The sequence below is a fragment of the Neurospora crassa genome, linkage group II, assembly GCF_000182925.2.
Source record: "Neurospora crassa OR74A linkage group II, whole genome shotgun sequence".
Classification (NCBI taxonomy): Eukaryota; Fungi; Ascomycota; class Sordariomycetes; order Sordariales; family Sordariaceae; genus Neurospora; species Neurospora crassa.
In genome coordinates, this window is record NC_026502.1 from 3,328,513 (window position 1) to 3,347,305 (window position 18,793).

An 18,793-nucleotide genomic window follows, 5' to 3' on the forward strand; every position below is an offset into this window, starting at 1 on the left:
TTAGGATGAAAGATGATTGATTATGTTAGAGGAGGGAGGTGGAATGGCTGATTGTGATATTATGACAAGAAGGTAGGGGATACGGAACATGCGTGATATCAAATTCAAGCTGATAGGAACTAAATAGTTGAAAATCAGCTTTTGGCAAATGTACTAACTACTCTAGGGGGAGATGATGTGTTTACTATTGATTTACTGGCTTGGATGTAGTTTGTTCTTGCTCAGAGTGTTTTTTTTTCACGAGTGGTGGAGGGAATTGTGGTTGATAAGAGGATGTATATATAGATATATGTATATCAAAAGGGCAGAGGTTACCTCGATTGTAAAGTATTGTGCTTGTGTTGTGGACTATGTACAGCCAGCCAATCCCTTGACATGGAGTAGTTCTAGATTTAGGACTTGGGGCGACTAGGGGTAATGTATCCAGAGAGCATCTACTCTAGTTACTTCTAAACCTTTTGGTATCATGTACGTTCCTCTAGCCCTATCTGTCCCTGTTGTATAGTGGAACCGAAGAGAAAATGATATAGGATCTAGATCATCATGGCAACGATAGGTTAGTATAAAAGCGATGCTTGTGCCTTGGGAAGATAAGGATAAGGACCAGCAGGGCCATTGACCTTGAACCGCAGCTTATGTAGATGATTCGATGTAATGATGGTTTATAAGTAGGATGCTCGTCCAAAGATATGTGTGGATATAGGGCCATCATTCATAATAATCGACATGGGCGAAACGAGTATATAGGTACGTGATTCGTGTTTCGAAAGGACAACCGTTACCTGATCAAGTCGTGAGATGACAAAGTAAACAAAACCCCCTATGTACACATGGAAGAACTAAACCAAGCAAACCGCCAACCCAAACTCCATCTCCCGCTTTGTATCCCCTTAGTCTGTATCTTTCAAGTTAGTTTTCAACTTCTGCCTCTGTGGATTTCAAGCCCATATCTTGGTCCATCAGAAAATGACCTTGGAAGCAACAGTCAACAACCAAGCAGCATCATGCCACGTCCCACCCTCCTCCTTGGGCGGGGGCACCCGCTCATCTACCAGTTTGGACAGCTGCGCATCTTCGAACCGCCTCTGGTCCTTCCTCTGCTTCTCATGCGGCCTCCTCCTTTCCTCACTCGACGAGTCTGTCTCGGTCGTCGAGCCACCGTCATCCTCCGTCAACTGCCCCTCCGAGTGTTGTCTGCTACTACCATACGCCAGATGACCGTCGTCATCGTCATCGCGGTCAGAGTCTGAGGAATCCTCCTCGTCGTCCTCCTCCTCTACGGCAAACAGCTGTACACCCAGCACGCGCCCGAACCAGGAGCCGATGTTGCGGTCCTTGACTAGGCGGCGGACGGCGATTTCGTCCTCAATGATGGAGGACGCGGCGTCACTGTCGAGCAGCAGTTGTTCCTGGTTGTAGTGGGCCATTTCGAGCTTCTCGTCGAGGTTAACAAAGTCCGGACCAGGCCCGTTGTTGTCCTCGTCGTCCTCTTCCGTGATGCCCACCTCGTGGTGATGGTGATTGTTGTTGTTGTTGTGCACGCCGTGGTGGTGGAAGTAGCCGGCGCCGTGCTCGAAAGCGTGACGCTCGTTGGGGGTGCGGGCGAGCTGGGTTCGGCTGTGGGAGCGGCTGCCCAGACGGCTGTGGATGGGTGAGGCGGTGGTGTAATACTCGTCGTCGATCATGTTGGTGTTGTAGCCGGTGTTGATTACCATGCTACCTCGTCGCGAGGCATTGCGGCTGGCGGCCCGACTGGCGGCCCGACTGGCATTGCGAGAGACGGCGTTGGCAGCGGTGTTTTGGAGGAGCAGTTCGCGCTCGCGGGCAAGCTCTCGCTCAAAGGCCTCCTCTTCGGCGTTGTGCAGGCCGGTCAGGGAGGTCGAGCTGGCGCGGGAGACAAGCCATGATTGGCCTTTGGACTCGCGGGTCTCGGTGGAGATGAGGGCACCGGCGCGAAGGAGCCAGTCAGACAAGTTGCGTTCGTTCTCGGCAGCGACAGCAGCGGCACTTCGGCGCTTGTGTGTGGGGGAAGCGGCGCCGCTCTTGCTGCCGAGATGGGTGGTGGATTTGGACTTGGGTAGTCTGGCGGCCGGAGCAGACTTGCCGCGGGAGTGGTTCATACCGGTGCCGGTCATGGTAGCGGCGCGGGCAGGGTGGGGACCAGGCGAATGAGAGATCAGACGAGGAGTAGTTGGGGCAGATTTGCCCGCGAGGTAGGAAGTGCTGTGAGGTACGTGCTCGAATTGCTGGTGGTACTGCTCGAGGAAGTCATCATTGTCGATGGGGAGCTTGGAGGTCAAGGGAGCAAGGGAGAGGTAGTTGAGATTTGTTGAGGAGCGGTTTTTGCGCCGGGCGGCGTTCGAGTGTTGGTTGTAAGCCACGTCCATGATGATTGATGACGGTAGTATGGATTCAGTTCACTCCTTGGAACGGGTATGGGTATAGTTGGAAGCAATTGATGGATGTACACGTTGAAAGTGACAGTCCGGGGTACATAAATCAAGATAAGAAGAATCCGGGGAAGCTGGTGACTAAGATAGCCAGCGGTGTAACCACGCGCAATGGTGTACACTATGATTTGACGTATGGATGCGGCGCGGGGATTCGGAACAGGAACGACGCTCCCCAAGCTATTATCAAGCTAGGTTGATCCCCAAAGATCAGACAGAGATCCTAGATGTTGGGAGAGCAATGGAGTACGTAAGATGCAGCAGAGAAGAGGCCCGTCCGCGATGTGTCGGCCGGTGGTTGGGTATAAATATCAGATTGGACTGGTCGAGTTTGGACGATGGCCGTGTTGGGCCAGGTGCAGATATGTACTAGCAATTAGCAGCACACAGGATGGATGGTCGGGTGCAATGCTCCGACCGACGCGCCCAAACGTGTAAAGCCGAGTTCGTCCCGGTCGGTTTCGCCTCGTTCTTCGCGTTCTCGCTTGATGGGTTTTGATACTACTGGTTGTAGTCGTTCGTCAAAGTAGGGGAGAGGGAGAGTCTGCGATGGAGCAATGATGTGACAGACGGACAGTGAGAGGGTTCAGTGATGAACGAATGGAATGGATGTGGAATTGCCTTGTTTATTTATTTGTTTCTTTTTGTTACAAACGATAACACACAATTACTCCGCATCGTCCTGTTCCCTCCCGTCTTGGTTTGGTTTGGTTTGGTTTGGTTCGATGGTCGTTCGTTTTTGTTGGGTCGCCCTCCCTTTTTGGTGGTGCAATAAGGTGGTTATGGCAGGCAAATGGAGCAAAGCGGCAGACCGCGATGCTCTGCGATTGGTCAGACTCGAGCCGTAGTGGCGCCACGGGCAGTCTTGTCAAAGCTTCTGGACCTCGCCCAGCTGCACACACTTTAATTGCTTTGAATGAAGTGGTACCGAGTACATGACAGCCGCACCATAACATGCAGCATGCGAACGTACCCCCAGACTTGCGGCAGACGTTTTCCTCTTCCTCGCAAGCCCACAAATCTGAGACTCCATGGAAGCAGCATCTCCCTTGCTGCCGTGTTCCTGCTGTTGTGACACTCGAAGAACACAGGTGCTATCAGTGACTGTCAGTGACTGTCATGACTGTTCCTGGCTACCGGTGTATATCAATTTGCATATCCAGGGCATTCAACGGCGCCTGCCTGTAGCACTGCAGAAGCCCTCTTCCGATATCAGATGTTTTTCGGCCAGCTCCTGTTGCTACAAACTGGATTTACTGTCGTCTTCTGCGTCTTCTGCGTCTTCAATACTACCACGGTCAAAACCCCATCGCTCGATCGAGGCATCCATTCTTACGAACCCTTTAGTTGCATGGGTTCAGCGCAATTCGACCAACTAAGACCAAACCCCGGATTTGCCTACTGCCCGCTGTGCCGTGCCCAGAGAAGACCAAGTACCAGATCCCCGCCGCAACAGGCGCCTTCTCGACTGCGATTCGTCCAATCGTCACTCAATTGAAGGAGTCAAGGAGGGGCGAAAAAAGTGTGAAATTCTGAAAGCACAAGTCAGGAAACTGCAACTCCGAACCAAAAGAAACAAAACTGTCGCTCCTTCCCTGCAACCAACTAACTGCAACTGAAAACAACACAACACAGTGAGAAAAAAAAAAAAAAAGAGGGGCAATTGGACCCTTCCACATTCAAGCGGCTGCTGCAAAGAAACATCGACAACCTGAACCCCTCTTTTCACCTCCAGTCTTGGAAGGTGACAGGGCTGCCAGCGTTTAACTGGTCTATCAAACTGATTTGTGAGACCGAGTTCACCACTCAGAGTCAACGTCTTTGAGACATTTCAAACGGGTTCATTTAATTGGTAGGTACTGGGTCCCTTTTACCACCCTCAGTTTCTTTGCTTATTGATTCGCTACACCACACAACACCCATCGTGACAGAGGCGGGGCTGTTGATGATACCAACAAAAACGTCAAGCCTCACCTTGCAGTACATACACTGCACATACACTGCACATACACTTGTTCATCCTGCCCTTACATACTTCCATGTACTTCAACTCCATGTGATGCAAAATATTTGGGATATCCTCCGTTCACATGTAATTGCCACTCAACCATTTTCATGTCAGTTTCTTTTTTTTGTTTTTTTTTATCTTCACAGTCTGGAATGGGGTTGTCGTTGGGCAGTCTTTGAGCCGCCGAAAGTTTCCGACAATACCACCAAATACAGACCCTCTTACACGATCTCAGATCTCCAAAATCTCTGACTTCACCTATTCCCCTTTTAGTCGAACCACATATCCGTTCATGCATCACCACCAAGGCTGGCCTTGAATCTCACACTAGTCTCGATACAACCTCTAGGTACCCCATCTGCCCATCCAGTAAAGACCGAGACGACTCCTACCTTCACCTCAGCCCAGCTGTATTGAAAGCTGCTTTGTGTGGGTAGAGAATAGGCGTTGCCTGACACACATATCGGCCAGCTGCAATGCGGAATCTGCGCAACATCGGCCACGGCGCATACAGGCCGGGTCAAGAACAGCCCCTGCCCTCCAACTCCATCTCGGCTTCCTGCTGGGACGTATCCCGCGATGAGATCATCCTTGCGCATGGCCCTACCCAAGACTTTTCCCGAGTCGAGCTGGTGAGGCTCGTGAAGGACTCTTCTGAACCTTCGAACCTGTAAGACCTTCTTCACACAACGCATGATGATGATTACTGTGCTCGGATTTTTTTTTTTTTTTTTTTTTTTTTTTTTTTTTTTTTTTTCCCTCTCTCTTCTGCCTGGATGTTGTAGTTCAGTCATTTCATGGATAGAAACACTAGCTAAGAACCCATTCCAATTCTCTGTAGTGAATGCAAACTCGTAGCATCATGGGATGCCGCGCCTGTCCTCAGACAGAATGGCTCGGAACCAGAGCCAGACACCATCAAGAGCCTGCACTACTTCCCCGACACCCTCACAACATGCGTCATCATGGCCGGCGGTGACATTATCACCGTTGTCGAGGATGACTACGGCGTCCCTGGCGAGGCTCACGTTGAGATAGTCGGCACCCTAGAGCCCTCCGTCGCCGGTGCTCGCTGGTCCCCTGACGAAGAACTCCTCATCGTAGCCACCGGCGACGCCAAGGTCCTCTTCATGAGCCGCACCTTCGACGTCATCACCTCCGCCACCATGACCGAAGACGACCTCAAGCTCTCCAAGCACGTCTCCGTCGGATGGGGTAAGAAGGAGACGCAGTTCCAGGGCAGGGGCGCCAAGGCCAAGGCTCTTAGGGATCCTACCATCCCGGAGAAGGTGGACGAGGGCAGACTTAGCGCCAACGACGATCTCCATAAATGCAGTATCAGCTGGCGGGGTGACGGCGCCTATGTGGCTGTCAACTTCTTCTCTCAAGAGAGCGGCGGCCGCAGAGTAATCCGCGTGTACAACCGTGACGGCGAGCTGGACAGCGTCAGCGAGCCGGTCGATGGTCTGGAGGGCAGTCTCAGCTGGCGGCCCGAGGGTAATCTCATGGCTGGCATCCAACGGTTCTCCGATCATGTCGATGTCGTCTTCTTTGAGAGAAACGGTCTCAGACATGGGCAGTTTACCCTCCAGATTCCTCAGGACCGGCCCGAGGTTGCTGAGGACTTGGCGCTCGAGTGGAATTCGGACTCGAATGTTCTCGCTGTCATCATGAGAGATAGGGTTCAGCTGTATACCATGGGCAACTATCACTGGTATCTAAAGCAGGAGCTTCCTTGTGCGGGCTATGCTCAGCTTGCGTCGCAGTTCCAGGGTGAAAGCCGCTGGACACTCCCTTGGTTCTCGTGGCACGCGGAGAAGCCCCTTCTTTTTGCTGTAGCCGCTGCGGGTATGTACACCAAAGCATTTTATCAAGCATCTCTGTTCACAGGCTAACGACTCCACAGAAAGAGCAGTATGGTTCGAATTTGTCTTGGCCATTGCCCGTGGCCCCATGTACGGCGGTATGGGAGATGTTGCAGTCATTGACGGACGCACCATCAAGTTCACTCCTTTCCAAACGGCCAATGTCCCTCCTCCCATGGCTCTATACGACATTGAGGTGGACTACCCTGTAACGGACATTGCCTTCTCCAAAGATGCTTCTCAGATGGCTGTCTTACACCAAAAGGGCATGCACCTCTTTGCCCTTGAAAAGCAGGGCCCTGCTGGTCGCCGTGCCGCTCCGAAGCTGATCAAGACTATCTCGCTTGACAACTTCGAGAACAAGTGTCAGCTACAGATCGCCTTCACGGCTCCTTCCCAGGTTCAAGTACTCTCGTTGGATGATTTCCAGCTACAGATCACCGCCTGGGACTTTAACGAAGAGCTGATGCTTGGTGAAGTTGGCACTGGTTTGCAGGCTGTCACTCTTACTTCTGCTGATGAAACATCGGTTGAGGATGGTACAGTCGTTCAGGATCGCCAGGGCAACATCACCCGCATTTCTGTGGAAAATGGCGAGACTGTGCTGGGCAAGTTTCCTACTCTCCTCCCATGGGCCACCTACACAACCTATGAAGACCAGTTCATCGCTTTTGGTCTGTCTAGGAATGGTCATCTTTACGCCAACTCTCGTCAGTTGGTCAAGAATTGTACATCTTTTGTCGTCACGGACGAGCATCTTATCTACACGACCAGCAATCACTTTGTCAAGTTTATCCACCTGACGGCCAATGTTGAAGAACTCGACGTGCCGCTGGATGACCCCGAGACCGATGAGCGTTGCAGAAGCATTGAGCGCGGAGGCCGCCTCGTCACAGCTATGCCTTCCAGGATGAGCATCGTGCTCCAGATGCCTCGCGGTAATCTCGAGACCATCTATCCACGCGCCATGGTACTGGCTGGTATCAGACAACTAGTCGAGCAGAAGGAGTACGGTGCTGCCTTTACCACATGCCGCACCCAGCGTGTGGACATGAACCTGCTTTACGATCACCGCCCTGAGCAGTTCCTTGAGAACGTTGGCCTCTTCCTCGACCAAGTCAAGAACGCAGCCGACATCGACCTCTTCCTGTCCACCCTCAAGGAGGAAGATGTCACGCAAACCATGTACCGCAACACCAAAACTGGCGTCGTCGCAACCCCTATCCAGCCAGCCCTGATCACTGCTCCCAAGACCAGCAAGATCAACACCATCTGTGACGCCGTCCTGCACAGCTTGAAGGCCAAGAAGAACGCCAATCTGCAAAACATCATCACCGCTCACGTCTGCAAGAACCCTCCCGCCCTCTCGGACGGTCTGCAGGTGGTCGCATCCCTCATGGAAGAAGACGAAAGCCTAGCCGAGCGCGCAGTCGAGCATATCTGCTTCCTGGTCGACATCAACAAGCTTTACGACCACGCCCTCTCGCTCTACAACCTCGAGCTGACTCTCCTTGTCGCCCAACAATCCCAGCGTGACCCGCGCGAATACCTCCCCTTCATCCAGTCGCTGCACAAGATGGACCCTCTCCGCCGGCAATTCACCATCGACGACCACCTCTCTTTCCACGAGAAGGCGCTCGTCCACCTCCGGGCCATCGCCAACACTTACTCCGACGAAGTCGAGTCTTACATTGTCAAACACCAACTCTACCCCTCCGCCCTCGCCCTCTACCGCAACGAACCCACCCCTCTCCGCACCATCACCGCCCTCTACGCCGCCCACCTCCGCTCCCTCTCCAAGTTCCGCGACGCCGGCTTGGCCTACGAGTCCCTAGGCGACTACCCAGCCGCGACCGAATGCTACCTCAAAGCAGGCACCTCCTCCTGGCGCGAATGTCTCTTCACATCCTCCCTCGACCCTTCTCTCACGCCCGACCAACGGCACGAAATCGCCTCCACCCTCGCCGACGCCCTCCGCGAAGCCAAGGACTGGGCCGCCGTCGCCACCATCCAAGCCGAGCACCTGGCTTCTCTCCCCTCCGCCATCTCCGCCCTCTGCAAGGGCTACCTCTTCGCCGACGCCTTCCGTCTCATCTCTCTGCACTCCCGCCCCGAGCTCCTCGAATCCCATCTCGACCCGGGCCTCCTCGACGCCTTTTCTTCCTCTACCGAGTTCCTTGCCGATTGCAAATCGCAACTCAAAGCCCAAGTCCCCCGCATTGCCGAACTCCGCCTCAAAGCCGCCGAGGACCCGCTAGCTTTTTACGAAGGCGAGAACCCCTTTGGCGCCCGCACTGGTGGAGACATCCCCGACGACATCTCGGTAGCTGCTTCGTCGCGAGTATCTACCTCCGCTTCGCTGTTTACGCGCTACACCGGCAAAGGGTCGCAAGTAACGGGCACGGTGGCGAGTAATGTGTCGCGGGCGACGAGCAAGAACCGTAAGCGAGAAGAGAAGAAGCGGGCGAGAGGACGCAAGGGGACGGTGTACGAGGAGGAGTATCTGGTGAATAGTGTGCGGAGGTTGGTGGAAAGAGTGGAGGGGAGTGCGAGACTGGAGGTGGAGAGGTTGGTGTGCGCGCTGGTGAGGAGGGGGATGAGTGAGCGGGCGAGAGCGGTGGAGGGGTTGATGGCGGAGGTTGTGGAGGGGTGTTTAAGGGCTGTGGAGGAGGTTTGGCCTCAGCAGCAGCAGCAGCAGCAGCAGCAGGAAGGAGGAGGAGAGCAGGATGCCTCTGGGTGGGAAGGTGCTGAGTGGAGACCGACGGGTGGTGATGCGGTGTTGGCGGATAGTATTGAGGCTATGAGACGCGGGGTGGGCAAGCCGGTGGTGAAGAAGTTTGAGAGGTTGAGTTTGTTGGGTGGTCGTTAAGGAAAGAAAGGGGGGGTTGTGGGTGGATGGATGTATGGATAGATGGGGAAAAGGATGGATAAAGTAAAAGGGGGTTGAGCTGTCGCTGTTGGAGAAAAGGGTTGGAATGTTTGAGTCCAAAAAAACATGATAGAAAAGAAAGTTGATAGTCTCTCCGATTAGGCAGGTAGGTTGTCTGAAAAGTACGATAGAGAAGAAAACAAAAAAGTGAAAATCGCTCCATTGCTTCACAGCCGTTCGTATGTATCTTTTGCCGCGAAAGAGGCTCGAGGGAGCATAAACTTGGAGAAGTGAACATGGGTCTTTTCCCGATCAACCGTATCGAGTTCACACAATGAAAGATGAAGAGAGTGTTAATCTTCTGGCCTGTATTGGGGATATGGAAAATGCGTAGGTATGCAATGTCCGGCTGATACCATTTCCCGAGTTATATCATTTTTAAGATTCTCCAAACCTACGTTTGAAGGCACATCAAGACCATATCGATTTGGTATGAGGTTCGGGGTTTTTGGTCCTCTACACCACTTGCGGAATCTCGTTTCTCCGCCCATCCAATGCTCCCCCCTTTTTGATCTGACCCAAATGCATTTTGTATACCTTTTTTTGACCATATACACTAAAAATACACACACGAAAATTTGGAACTGCCGCTTTTTTTTTTTCGACCAGTCAAGACCTGATGATCCCCATTATCCCATTCCTCTTCACACTCAGCACAAAGCCGGCATTTCTCAACTTTGCAAAGTTTCTTAAGGAAGGAAAGAATCTTTACGGCCAAGCCGGCATATTCCACAACCCACACACACACACACTCCCCATTCATTCATTCATCCAAAACCCTCTTAAACCACCTTTGGTTGCTCAGGGCTCGTCGTCGTGGCCGCATCCTCCTGCCCACCACCAAGCGATAACTGCTCAACCGCCTTCTCGATCTGTGCCACCGTCTCCTCCTTCACCTTGGGCGCCTGGTGGTGTCCGAGCTTATTCCTTGCCACAACCTCACCAATCTTGGCCAGCATCTCCTCCGTCAACGCCGGCTGGCCACGAGCACGGCGCAGCTCGCGCTGCTTCCGGTTATACTCCTGGACGGGGGTGAGCATGGCCTTGGCGGCCGACTTCTTGGCCTCCTTCTCCTGCTCCTCCTGCTCCTTCTTGGCAATGTACTCGGGGGTATGCCGGGTGCGGAAGATGGAGTACTTGTTGCGGAGCTCGTCGAGGACCTGCTGGGGCGCGGGCGGGCGGAACAGCGTGGGCACAAAGGTCTTTTCGTCCACGTCGATGCGCAGGGTGTCGGCCGGCTGGTCTTCGCGCTTGATGGGTTCCTGCTTGGGCCACGGGATGATGATGTTCTCGCCGGGGACGAAGCGGCGCATGCTGCGGGTGCGCGTGGGGCGGTCGTGCACAATGTTGCGGGGGCGCAGCTCGCGGATGATCACGTCGCGGTACTCGCCCGTCTGAGGATCCTTGAGCGGGTGGACGAGGCGCACCGAGGAGATGGGAAGGCGGGCGTAGATTTGCGTGACGGGCTTGTCGGCGTCGTTCTGCATGAATTGGGGTACGGTCGTGTTTGTCTGGAAAAGGAAATACAACACATTGGTGAGCATATTTATATCTACAGTAATAATACACATGATGATATCAAGACATTGGTGGACGGGCTCACTTTGAGTTTCTCTGATTGGATCTCTACTGTCATGTTCCGGGTGTTGAGCTTCTCGATGGTGCCGATAAGGTCCTTGTGGTGGCCTTCGATCACCACGACGCGGTCGCCGGGGGCAATGCAGAGGAACTTGGGAGAACCGCACCAGGCAACGCGGGCCTTCCTCTCTTCTTCCGAAACCTCGCTCTCGAGCAGGGCACGGGTGGGGGAGAGGGAGCCAAAGAAGTTGCCGTTGCTCAGCGTTATCTCGTCAAGTTCGCGGCGGGGGGCGAGGGGACCCAACATCCAGTCCTCATTGCGAGCTTCAACGGCGGCCTTTCGTTGTTGGATGGCTTCAGTGAAGGCTTCGCCGTTCTTTTTGTTCTGCTTTCTCTCTGTAATGCGCTTCAAGAGGGCGTTCTTGCGCTGGGCGCGGCGGGCAACCATGCCCTCGGCCATGCGCACACGCCGCAGCAGCTTGTCCATGGTTGTGTATGTGTGTGTGTGTGTGTGTGGGGGGGGTGTCCGGCGCGCTGGGGTATCTGGAGGAGGAGGAGGAGGAGGAGGAGGAGGAGGCCGGAGGGGATTTCGCGAATGGGCGGAGCGCGGGGGAGTCAGACGGTCACGGGGTCCGGGGCAGGTCGGGTCCGGGTGTCGTCGAAATGGTGATTTCTAGTCCCGCGCGGCGCCGTTGAGGTCCGAGTCGCTTCACTTTGCGGCTTTGCTTTGCGGTCCCGCCGAGCCATCAAAAAGTGTAGCGGGTCCGGCAGGCGGTACATGTCGGTACGAGGGTACTTACTTGCCAGGGTCCAGGATTTCCACAGCCGTGGCACGCGTCGGTGCAGTGCATGTTCCTGGCCCCGTTCATTTTGCCCGGTCGACGGCCGTGATTTCTCAGCGCTGCCAGCTGCTGTATCTTACACGACGGCTGGCAGATGTGCTAGGTATCGAATCATCAGCTTTCCAGTACACGTACACTACTGCGTAGGCAGTATCTTATGGTACCTTGCAAGTGAGGCAAGTTGAAGGTAACGAACGGTCTTGTTCCTCAACCCAATCTCATCATGCCGAGCGACTGAAAGTGAAATGTGAATGTTTATCATAATGCCCGGCCGGAAACCCTCCAACATGCTTCTTCAACTTGGCCGGCATCCAGCTCAGTACGCTTCCACTCGCTGCAACTTGAAGAAGCTCAAAGGTACCCCGACAGCGGGCATGAGTGGGTCCCGCATCCAGATGGAAAACTCCACCCAATCGAACAAATCGGTTCTCGTTCTTGGCGTTCCTTCCGTCCTCTCGAAGCAGTGGTGGCTGCCGCCCGTCACCTCCCAGCCCCGGACAATTCACTTCGTTGGACAATGGAGGGGACCAGAGTGAACCGACGGGTAGGACTTTGGGAACCATCATGGGGGTGGTAGGACTTGTAATTTGGCATCTAACACCGTGGCTGACTGACTGACTGACTGTTGACGGCTGACGGATGACGGGTGGCAGCTGACGCTTCCTTCTCCAGCCTCCCTCTCTCCTATCCCGTTTCGTCATCCACCAAGTCAACAAGCTCACGTCAATGCCATGGCAACCGAGATGTTCGCAATTCAAGAGACTGGTCTGCTATCTAGATGCGGCTGGGCACCGACACTTTGCTGACCGCTCCGTCTCTTGGTATATACTGTGTAGTGTATCGACAGCCGAGAGGAAATGGGGTATAGTGTGGTGTACATACTGCGTATGCCAACAAGACAGGAGCTTCCATGTTTTTAATATCATGTCCCGTCCTTCCTCCCACCCCATCCCCTTCCTCCATGTTCACTACTAGACTGTCAAGAGAGTCCTGGACCCTGATAATGGATGGCTGAGAACAAAGCCCAGAGCTATCAGCAAATTACTACCTATGTAGTGTACACTAGGGACACCCAAAATAGGCGACCGGAAGGAAGAGGCCCATGGCGCACTGTGCCTGTTCCTGTACCTTTTGGCGTTGGTTCAGGGGTTCTGGGCAGGCAGTCTGGAGATTAGCAGTTATCGCCGCCGCCCACTGGACCATCTTTGCTGCTGGAGACTCGCCTCGCCTGCCTTCGCTCGCTCGCAAAGCTTCCACTTCCTCTGAGTACACTACTAAAATCCTGGGGGGCCACGGCAGCAGCGCGTGCTTTCCCCCTTTGATCGACAGCCAGCCGAGCCAGCGCAGCGTGTCGGGTGTCGGATTACTGCGGTATGGATGTCTAAAAGTGGTTCGAGTGGTAATTTGGCCCGTCCCCACCGTGCACTTTTGCGCTTGTCATCAAAGTTGAAGAAACAAAAAAAAAAAAAAAGGTCGAGAGTCATGTTCGGGAGATGGCCTTATTAGCCTTATGCAGCAAGTCCGGGGTAGCGAAAAAGGGGAACAGGAAGGAACATGACGACGACGATTTCAAGGTCGGTCCACTATTAATATCACCAAAATCAGCTCTCTTTTCGCGTGCAAATAGCTGAATTACGGTAATGGAGGTGACGGTGTTAATTGTAGAAGAGGACCGGTACGTACCGCTTGCTGAGGATTCGGGCCACTCACAAGTCACATCAAGCCAGCACCTCCCTTGTCTGGCCCTTTGCTCTTGGCTCGTCTCGCACCCCTACCGGCTCCTGTACAAGTGATGGGGTATTCCGACACAAAATGCAGTATCTAGGTAGGGACCTAGTGTGTTGGATGAAAAATTAGGTCGGTAGGTGTCGTCTGCCTTCCTCTTACCACACAGTACCTGTAGCCTCCAGGCTGCGACTGCTGCCAGATGGGACTGTGTGAACCCGACTGAGTGACTGCCTGTGCCTGGACAGCCCGCCCGTTCCCTGGGGCTTCTCTGGGGCTACCCACTGCCTCGCTCACCTCACCACACACGGCAGCACCCACTGCCCTCCCAGCCCAGTCTGACTGCCCGGCCCTGGTTCGCTGGCTAAGGTTTCCACCCTCTTCCAACCTTGCCCGTGGGAGTCCTGCACCTGGCTATCTGGTGGTCCCCCCGTCCCCGTTCCCCGTCTCCGTCTCCGTCACAACACAACTCACAACTTGAACAGGTTAGCACACCACCAGCGGCCACTACCTACCTACCTACCACCACCACCGTCCATCCTTCAACAACCACCCAACACCCCCATCTCCATTTTCCTTCCCTTTTCCATTTTGCATCTTTTATCGACCAAATCCAGGCCGCGTGATACCCTCTCCCGTCCTTTGCATACAACCCGTCGACAACGAACAAAGCACCGTCCGTCGACATCACTCAACTCAACTAAACAACTTAATCTCTCCTCCCCTATTCACACAACCACCAAACCGACGCCATGTCTGCTGAACTCCGCCGAAAGCTCGTCATCGTTGGCGATGGTGCCTGCGGCAAGACCTGTTTGTTGATGTATGTCCATTTCCCCTATCCACATCCAAGAGATTGATGCTGCTCTTATAAGGCGCGCGTCGTCGTCGTTGTCGTCGTCGTCGTCGTCACCGCCGCTCTCCCCCCATCACAACCTTTTTGCTAACCGAATTTCCAGCGTCTTCTCCAAGGGAACCTTCCCCGAGGTAAGTCAGGCACTTGTCTGTCGGGACTGAGACGTCCATCTACACACCTGCCCTCGACCGTCTGTTCGCTACACCGCCCCAACCGCCTGACGAAACACGCATCTTCCTGCCAATTCCCGCGTCTCGCCTCCCCCCCCGAACAGGCTACATCCATCTCCTCAGCCCGATGAACCATCAAGCCATCAAATTCGAAACACCCGCCCTGTCGCCATCATATCCGCATCCGAATAAGCGCTGCTCAGCCAGCTAACTCTCTGCGCCCAGGTCTACGTCCCTACCGTTTTCGAGAACTACGTCGCCGATGTCGAGGTTGATGGCAGACACGTCGAGCTCGCGCTATGGGATACGGCTGGTCAGGAGGATTATGACCGTCTCCGTCCCCTGTCCTACCCCGACTCTCACGTCGTCTTGATCTGCTTCGCCATCGACTCTCCCGATTCGCTCGACAACGTTTCCGAGAAGGTCAGTATCCCGCCTGCTTACTTGGCGCGCCCTTGTCTTTGAGGCTACAATTCGCTAACAATCAAAAACAGTGGCACTCTGAGGTTCTTCACTTCTGCCGTGACGTTCCAATCATCCTCGTTGGCTGCAAGAAGGATTTGCGCCACGACCCCAAGACCATTGAGGAGCTCCGCAAGACCAGCCAGAAGCCCGTTTCCCCCGAAGAGGTACGTGAGGCTGAGACATTGGCGGCTGATGATGCCCCTTTTGTTTCCAAGTGCTTTCCCTCCGCTTGCTCGGGAATGTATGCTAACGCGCTCATCAACAGGGTGAGGCTCTGAGGAAGAGGATCAACGCCCACAAGTACCTCGAGTGCTCGGCCAAGACCAACGAGGGTGTCCGTGAGGTGTTCGAGAACGCGACAAGAGCCGCCCTTCTCAAGAAGACAAAGACGAAGAGGGGCCTCTGCAAGAGCTCGGTCTAAACAAACCCACAGCTCTTTAGAGAGATGCTTTTATTTCTACCGCACGACGAACAACATCATCTGCACCAAGCCCTCCCCGGATAGCCTCGCAACATGTAATCAAGCAACGGTTTTCAAAGCGAAAGATGATCATCACCTTAGTTGATAATTCTCTGCCCATGACGCCGTCAATGCTGCTACCGAGCGGATAATATTTCACAGAGAGAAGAAGAAAGGGGTGTGGAGAGCGCAAATGGGGAGGGGCTTGGGATTTCGGGGATACTTATGGGCCTTACTACTCGATATTTAGGGAGGATAACTGGGTCTGGACTCCTTTCCACTATTTCTGTGTGTGTGTGTGGTCGGCGTGGACGGGTGCGTGGCTTGTGTTCATGTATACACAAACGGAGGACACCTGAGGGCGGTAAAGGGAAAGAGAAAGACTGGAGAAAGGAGTTTTGCGGTTCAATATTTCTTGTTTCTTCTGGAATCACATGCCGCGTCTCTGGCCCCCCTTACCTGTCTCCTTTATTTCTCTTTCTCTGTCACTGCCCGTGTGCGTCTGTCTCTTATCTCTCTCTCTGTGTCTACCTGTCTGTTATTAATCTCTAGTTTTATCGCGTTCTTGTTTATCTGTCTCCGTCTGCTGCTGCCGCTGCATGGTTCAAATTGGGATTTTGAGATTGAATGTTCCGTATAGTTTGGGCGATCGGCATGGCGAGGCCGCCGAATGTCCCTGCTACTTCCATAGACCGTTGACGACAATTGCTGTTACCTACTGTACATCCTCAGACCATTCATTGCCCGTCCCCTCTTGCAATACTCATGTCAACCACTGACACGAGCACAGACTTCTTCTACGTCAGTCAGCCCGTTTGTCTACTTAGTCTTTGAATCCGAAGTTCAGTAATCATCACGCTTTGCCGACTATGCAATCCGACGGGAGAGGCCGCCGCCAGCTCCAGACCCAAACGTGAAACAGTTGATTGAATGAAGGACGTCATGTCTATCAAGGGTAAACCTAGTTAATGTTCCCGAGTCATCACACTCAGCGCGTGAGGTATGCCAGAAAGGCATGATTGGTCTTGACAGCCAACGAAGCTAACACTTGCAAGTAAGCTATGATGTGCCATACATTATACACTTTGCATCTCGAACACTCTCTGGGACTTCTTCATCATAGCCAACAGAGGGGGGAAAGAAGCGGTAAACATAACACTTTCAAAAGAATATATATAAATATATATACGCTCCCCGCTGTCAATTCCTTTCAGTTCTTCAGTTCCTTGATAACCTACTCGACGCAGGAGGTAAATATTCATTCAGGTATCTAGCTCTAGCTCTGGGTAGGAGGCAAGGTAAGGTTTGGTACCTCTAGTCAAGTCAACCAACCAACCAACCAACCAACCGAACGACGTAGACAAAAGTCCGTCGCTCGCTTTCTCCTTCTCCTTCTCCTTCTCCTTCTCCTCCCCTCCCCTTCCTCCCAGGACAGAAGTCTGCTTGTTGTCTTGTCTTGTCTTGTCTTCTTGATACTTTGATATTTGGGAGCGAACAAGAAAAAAAAAAGATCAGAAGTATGTACATCCCACACAAGAAAGACTCCATTCTACTCTACTCCAGTCTTGCCATCCATCCGTAAGGGAAGCATAAGACGGATGGACCCCCAGCCCCGGAGTGATCGGGACTTAGCTCAGCTCATCTCATGGTAGTGACCTTGTTGTTGTTGATGCTTTCCGTCTTGGTATATGCCGGATTGCTGGTTTAGTTGGGGCAGGACTGAAGAGTGATGAGGTTAGTTATCGGATTATCTCTTTCTGGGGATGTGTGTGAAATGGACTTCGGGATAAGTGAGGTTATTGAAGATGGATGATGGTAATGGGTGAAGAGGAAAGAAAGAAAGAATGATTGATGGATTGATTGAGTGATGGATTGAGTGATTGAGTGATTGTCGAAACTTACAGCACCGCAGGAACCGCACGACTTGGAAGAACCGTCTGAGGCGGCTCCGCACTTGGGGCAGCTTGATCCGTGCATTTTTTTTAGAGAGTGTTTAGGTTGGGTTTGGTGTGGATTTTATTGTCGACGACTGCAGGTGAGGCAAGAGAGAGACGTGAACGTGAGGTGATAACCGGAAAGAAGAGAAAATGAAAAGTTGTCGAAACGCTAGTATTTATATTTTTTGTTTTTTTGTTTTGGCGGTGTCTCCTCTTTGATTTCGAAAGTCACACCACCATTTAGGGACCGAAGCTACCATTCAGCGTAGCTTACTAGCTGCCTCTCCGCTTAGTCCCTTGTCGTGGTTGTCTAGTGACCTCTATCAGGTCAGGTCTTGTTGCTTGACTTGTGTATCTCAGTGTGTGTGTGTGTGTGTGTGTGTGTGTGTGTGTGTGTGTGTGTGTATAATGAGCAAGATAAGGTAGGCACACCTTTTTACTCCTACTACTACTAGTAGTCTTGTTCAGCCGCTGGCTAGATAAGATGGTATCCCTACCACCTGAGCCCCCCTCTCTCTTCTGAGAAGTTTCATCAGTAGGTGTGCGGCACAGCTATTCTATGCACTCTTGAGACTTTTTGGTGGTGTGCATCACGAGATCTGACTGACTACCTAACCAGGCTTCACACGACACTACGTATACAGCCTCCTTGACTATTTCGAGTTACCTACCTTACCCTACCAATGGACCTAGCACTTGTCTATCCACATCCCATCATCATATTGTAAAAGGTTGATCCCAAGACTATTGACCACTTTACCGTCTCGACCGTGACAACCCCCCATTATTCATTCCTACGTATCTCATGTAGTGAAGTGTCATTCAGTTCAGTAGCAAGCCCCATACTAGGTACCTATGTATCAGCAATCACACTCCTCCCCATCATCCATTCAGGGTCTCAAAGGGGTCCTACGCTAGCACCACACTACATTAGGGGCGGTGATCCCCCCCCCAAAGGCAACCCAACTTTGAAAGCTTAGGTACGTAGTTAGTGGTAGTGTAGCAACCAGTTCGTACCCACTTGCACTAGCAGCAACGTCAACGGCAACCCCACAATCTATTTTACTGGACAGCTGGATTAGCAATCTCCAGGGTTCCGAGTGGTTGGTTGGTTGGTTATGGCAGTCAGGTGAACCACCACCACCACCACCACCATCACTACCACCACCACCGCTACGATGTGCTGCTGTGCATAATTGATGTGTTTGATGATCATGGATGGGGACATAGGGGGAAGGGGGGAGGGAATGATAGGTTTGTAGTGTATGTATGGTACGGGAGCAGATTTGGGGGTTAGGGGGAAAAGTAGGGCTGTTGAATCTGTACCTGCTGCGATTTCATTTATTCTTCAGCTTGAACCATCCGTGATGTCCGCCCGGTTAGCAAGAGTGACGACGAACCGACGATTTATTTATTATTTGTGCAAGGAAAGTGGGGGGGGGAAGAACAGTACCGTACTAACAAATTAGGAGGAGGAAAAAAAAGAAAAGGAAGAGAAAATCACGTAC

At 52.9% G+C, this 18,793-nt stretch overlaps 5 protein-coding genes across 6 annotated transcripts; 2 read left to right on the plus strand and 3 right to left on the minus strand.

Moving 5' to 3' along the window:
- Positions 1–304: 304 nt before the first annotated feature.
- NCU01487 (hypothetical protein) lies at positions 305–3,041 on the minus strand. The gene is made up of 2 exons (XM_951671.3): positions 621–3,041; positions 305–533 (listed from the first exon to the last, which is right to left on the minus strand). Exon 1 carries the CDS (start codon positions 2,385–2,387, stop codon positions 960–962), a length of 1,428 nt encoding a protein of 475 aa, XP_956764.1. The 5' UTR covers positions 2,388–3,041; the 3' UTR covers positions 305–533; positions 621–959.
- Positions 3,042–3,806: 765 nt separating this feature from the next.
- On the plus strand, positions 3,807–9,413 carry NCU01486. Of its 2 annotated transcripts, XM_011395145.1 has the most exons (4): positions 3,807–4,302; positions 4,808–5,128; positions 5,300–6,306; positions 6,365–9,413. In XM_011395145.1, the coding sequence occupies exons 2-4, from the start codon at positions 4,935–4,937 to the stop codon at positions 9,190–9,192; spliced, it is 4,029 nt and encodes a 1,342-aa protein (XP_011393447.1). In that variant the 5' UTR covers positions 3,807–4,302; positions 4,808–4,934; the 3' UTR covers positions 9,193–9,413. The 2 variants fall into 2 exon arrangements, with proteins under 2 accessions (XP_011393447.1, XP_011393448.1); XM_011395146.1 differs by lacking the exon at positions 3,807–4,302 and having other exon boundaries at positions 4,739–5,128.
- A 153-nt stretch (positions 9,414–9,566) lies between these two features.
- Positions 9,567–11,584, minus strand: NCU01485 (hypothetical protein). Its single transcript, XM_951669.2, has 2 exons — positions 10,856–11,584; positions 9,567–10,763 (listed from the first exon to the last, which is right to left on the minus strand). Exons 1-2 carry the CDS (start codon positions 11,315–11,317, stop codon positions 10,035–10,037), a joined length of 1,191 nt encoding a protein of 396 aa, XP_956762.2. The 5' UTR covers positions 11,318–11,584; the 3' UTR covers positions 9,567–10,034.
- Positions 11,585–13,687: 2,103 nt separating this feature from the next.
- Positions 13,688–16,188, plus strand: rho-1 (rho-type GTPase-1). Its single transcript, XM_951668.3, has 5 exons — positions 13,688–14,220; positions 14,357–14,384; positions 14,649–14,846; positions 14,918–15,052; positions 15,154–16,188. Exons 1-5 carry the CDS (start codon positions 14,150–14,152, stop codon positions 15,307–15,309), a joined length of 588 nt encoding a protein of 195 aa, XP_956761.2. The 5' UTR covers positions 13,688–14,149; the 3' UTR covers positions 15,310–16,188.
- Positions 16,189–16,510: 322 nt separating this feature from the next.
- On the minus strand, positions 16,511–17,677 carry NCU01483 (hypothetical protein). The gene is made up of 2 exons (XM_951667.3): positions 17,251–17,677; positions 16,511–17,067 (listed from the first exon to the last, which is right to left on the minus strand). The coding sequence occupies exons 1-2, from the start codon at positions 17,323–17,325 to the stop codon at positions 17,053–17,055; spliced, it is 90 nt and encodes a 29-aa protein (XP_956760.2). The 5' UTR covers positions 17,326–17,677; the 3' UTR covers positions 16,511–17,052.
- Between the last annotated feature and the right edge of the window lie 1,116 nt (positions 17,678–18,793).

Bases quoted from the DNA above. Each gene is read 5' to 3' on its own strand.
- NCU01486 (XM_011395145.1), top strand. From the start codon at position 4,935: ATGCGGAATCTGCGCAACATCGGCCACGGCGCATACAGGCCGGGTCAA. The intron at 5,129-5,299 runs GTAAGACCTTCT...AATTCTCTGTAG, and splicing joins TCTTCTGAACCTTCGAACCT to TGAATGCAAACTCGTAGCAT. The intron at 6,307-6,364 runs GTATGTACACCA...ACGACTCCACAG, and splicing joins TTTTGCTGTAGCCGCTGCGG to AAAGAGCAGTATGGTTCGAA.
- NCU01485 (XM_951669.2), bottom strand. From the start codon at position 11,317: ATGGACAAGCTGCTGCGGCGTGTGCGCATGGCCGAGGGCATGGTTGCC. The intron at 10,764-10,855 runs GTGAGCCCGTCC...TTCCTTTTCCAG, and splicing joins TCCAATCAGAGAAACTCAAA to ACAAACACGACCGTACCCCA.
- rho-1 (XM_951668.3), top strand. From the start codon at position 14,150: ATGTCTGCTGAACTCCGCCGAAAGCTCGTCATCGTTGGCGATGGTGCC. The intron at 14,221-14,356 runs GTATGTCCATTT...CCGAATTTCCAG, and splicing joins GGCAAGACCTGTTTGTTGAT to CGTCTTCTCCAAGGGAACCT. The intron at 15,053-15,153 runs GTACGTGAGGCT...GCTCATCAACAG, and splicing joins AGCCCGTTTCCCCCGAAGAG to GGTGAGGCTCTGAGGAAGAG.
- NCU01487 (XM_951671.3), bottom strand. From the start codon at position 2,387: ATGGACGTGGCTTACAACCAACACTCGAACGCCGCCCGGCGCAAAAAC.
- NCU01483 (XM_951667.3), bottom strand. From the start codon at position 17,325: ATGCACGGATCAAGCTGCCCCAAGTGCGGAGCCGCCTCAGACGGTTCT.